The sequence below is a fragment of the Lactuca virosa genome, chromosome 5, assembly GCF_052849685.1.
Source record: "Lactuca virosa cultivar CGN04683 chromosome 5, Lactuca_virosa_CGN04683_v6, whole genome shotgun sequence".
Lineage (NCBI taxonomy): Eukaryota > Viridiplantae > Streptophyta > Magnoliopsida > Asterales > Asteraceae > Lactuca > Lactuca virosa.
Genome location: NC_136430.1, coordinates 379,452,302 through 379,454,899, shown reverse-complemented (window position 1 = coordinate 379,454,899; position 2,598 = coordinate 379,452,302). Strand labels below are relative to the sequence as shown.

Sequence of the window (2,598 nt, the reverse complement as noted above, 5' to 3'; positions counted from 1 at the left end):
ATACTACAGAGACCATTTTTGCAATTTTGTCTATGATTTATGCAGTTTTGATATTAGCATTTACTGAATTAGTAAAGTTTAAACTTTTAAACTTATATTGGCGTGTCCAATACTCCTTCACCGCTTTAACTTATAAACTTATGAGAAATTGATAAAATCATTTTGGATTGATTTTTCAATCTTAACCATTACAAAACTATTATTCACAAAACCCCCCATTGAAGTTTCACCATGCTCAAGAACATAAAAATCATTATTCATTAAACCCCTATATATGTTGGTATATACCATTATCAACATGTATCAATCGAACTAGTTGGTAGCCAAAAAAATTGGTATGAACTATACTTTGTACGTTAGTGATAGAATTTTTTTTATACCACTCTACACGGTTTAATAAAAGAATAAATTGGTACCTACTACTCATTAGGAGATATAGGCGATTTTAGAAGTACTCATTAGAAGATATAGTTGATTTTAGGAGTAGATTAATTTATTGGTTAAAAAAAATTATTTCAATAAAATATCCGGAAATTCACACACAAAAATGGATGTGAAATAAACCCCATGAGACATCTACCATATCACTCCACTTCTACTCACTCTGCTGCTCAGCCATGGCGGTTAGCAACAACATAATAGCAACTCTCAACTTCATAGCACTTCTCTGTTCCATTCCAATCATCACCGCTGGCATCTGGCTTGCCTCTAAACCGGACAACGAGTGCATCCGCTGGCTCCGATGGCCGGTCATCATTATCGGTGTTCTCTTCCTCTTCCTTGCCCTAGCAGGCTTCATAGGTGCATACTGGAACAAACAAGGCCTCTTAGCCTTCTACCTCTTCTGTAACGCCGCTCTCATCATCACCGGTCTCATCCTCCTCATACTCGCCTTCGTCGTCACTCGTCCCTCCGGCGCCTACTCCGTTCCCGGACGGGAGTACAAAGAGTATCGATTGATGGGATATTCGGAGTGGCTACGCGATCACATCACCGATTCGGATAATTGGGGAAATATTAGGGCGTGTTTGGCTTCCTCTTCAATTTGCACGAAGATGACTCAGGATTCGTACACTGCTGCTCAATTTTTCGCTTCCAATATATCTCCTCTTCAGGTACTGTTTCTCAGATTTCAATTTTTGGTTGAGTGTTCTTCTTCTTCAACACCATAAATGCATACCCTGTTATTTATAGTAACTTGTAATCTATGCATTCATGGTTGTACATTGTCCCGCATTACCTCACTTGAACATGATCCATGGAAAGATCAAATCTTTACTTGATTATAACTTTACAATATATTATCATCATACTTTCTTAAAATGAAATTTACCAATAGATGATTCTTGTTAAATAATTTATGATGTTAAATAAATGCTTTGTGGACCTACTTAGCATGGGTGTTAATCTTTATTGATCAATCTTGTGAATAGGATTGATTAATTAGTGTTAATTTAGACTTATTAGAGTGTAATGAAGAAAAGTGTTCAAATATTGTGCCTACTTTCTTGAGCCAATGACCCAAAAAAAAAAAAAAATGAAACCCACTCAATTAAGCTAATAAGTCTTTGTCATTATTCGAAGAAACATCATAGAAAAAACATGAGCACATGATATCCAATTTTCTTGTTATCTCAATTATTGGTCATTTATGTGGGTGCTCCCATGATTCAAATAATGATTTACTATTTACTAATAAAACTGTTCCTTTTATAAAATTTAATTTAATTTTATATTGAAATATGTGTAATGTGGTGTAGTCGGGATGTTGTAAGCCTCCAAGTGTGTGTGGATACCAATACGTGAACCCTATAATGTGGGTCAACCCGACAAACCCTATGGGTGATATGGATTGCCCCATTTGGAATAATGATCCGAACCAATTGTGCTATAACTGTGACTCTTGCAAAGCCGGATTGTTGGGGAACCTAAGGAAAGAATGGAGAAGAGCCAACACGATCTTGATTATAGCCATTGTGGCTCTTATCAGTCTGTATGTTATAGCTTGTAGTGCATATAGAAACGCTCAAACCGAAGAAATTTTTCAAAGGTACAAACATGGTTGGACTTGAAAGTGTGTTTGATACATCGTCTTTATCGAGATAGAGTGTTTTTATTGTTTCTTTTAGATGATTAGTTATGTTTTGATAGTTAATGTAGTTAGTGGTGTGTATATGTACTTTTGAAAGGGAATATTATATGTATTTATTTTGTTTTTATATGTTTGTTTCATTTCTCGTTATGTTAAGTAAATGAGGTCGATTATGGTGTTGTGTTGACCATTGTTGTGATGATAATCGATTAAAAGAGGAACTTTTATCTTTTATATATGTATTTGTTTGCTACACAAATTTTTTTTTTTTTTTTTTTCATAATAACTTAAAGATTAGCTATTAGAAATTCACTCTTGATAACGATGGACAGAAATTTAAGCTTTCAATGTGGATTGTATTTATGTGAATGTTTTGTTGTATGAGTAAATAAGAAGGTTATTCAATTTTTACAAAATTGGATGGAAATTAAAAAAATTTGTAGCTATGTATCAAAAAACCTTAAAGATTTGAATTAGTTCGGTCTAGATCAAGTTTTAAATCGATA

The 2,598-nt window shown here is 33.9% G+C and overlaps 1 protein-coding gene across 1 annotated transcript; it reads left to right on the top strand.

Moving 5' to 3' along the window:
• Positions 1–507: 507 nt before the first annotated feature.
• Positions 508–2,219, top strand: TET2 (tetraspanin2). Its single transcript, XM_079053787.1, has 2 exons — positions 508–1,115; positions 1,761–2,219. Exons 1-2 carry the CDS (start codon positions 618–620, stop codon positions 2,070–2,072), a joined length of 810 nt encoding a protein of 269 aa, XP_078909913.1. The 5' UTR covers positions 508–617; the 3' UTR covers positions 2,073–2,219.
• The last annotated feature ends 379 nt before the right edge of the window (positions 2,220–2,598 follow it).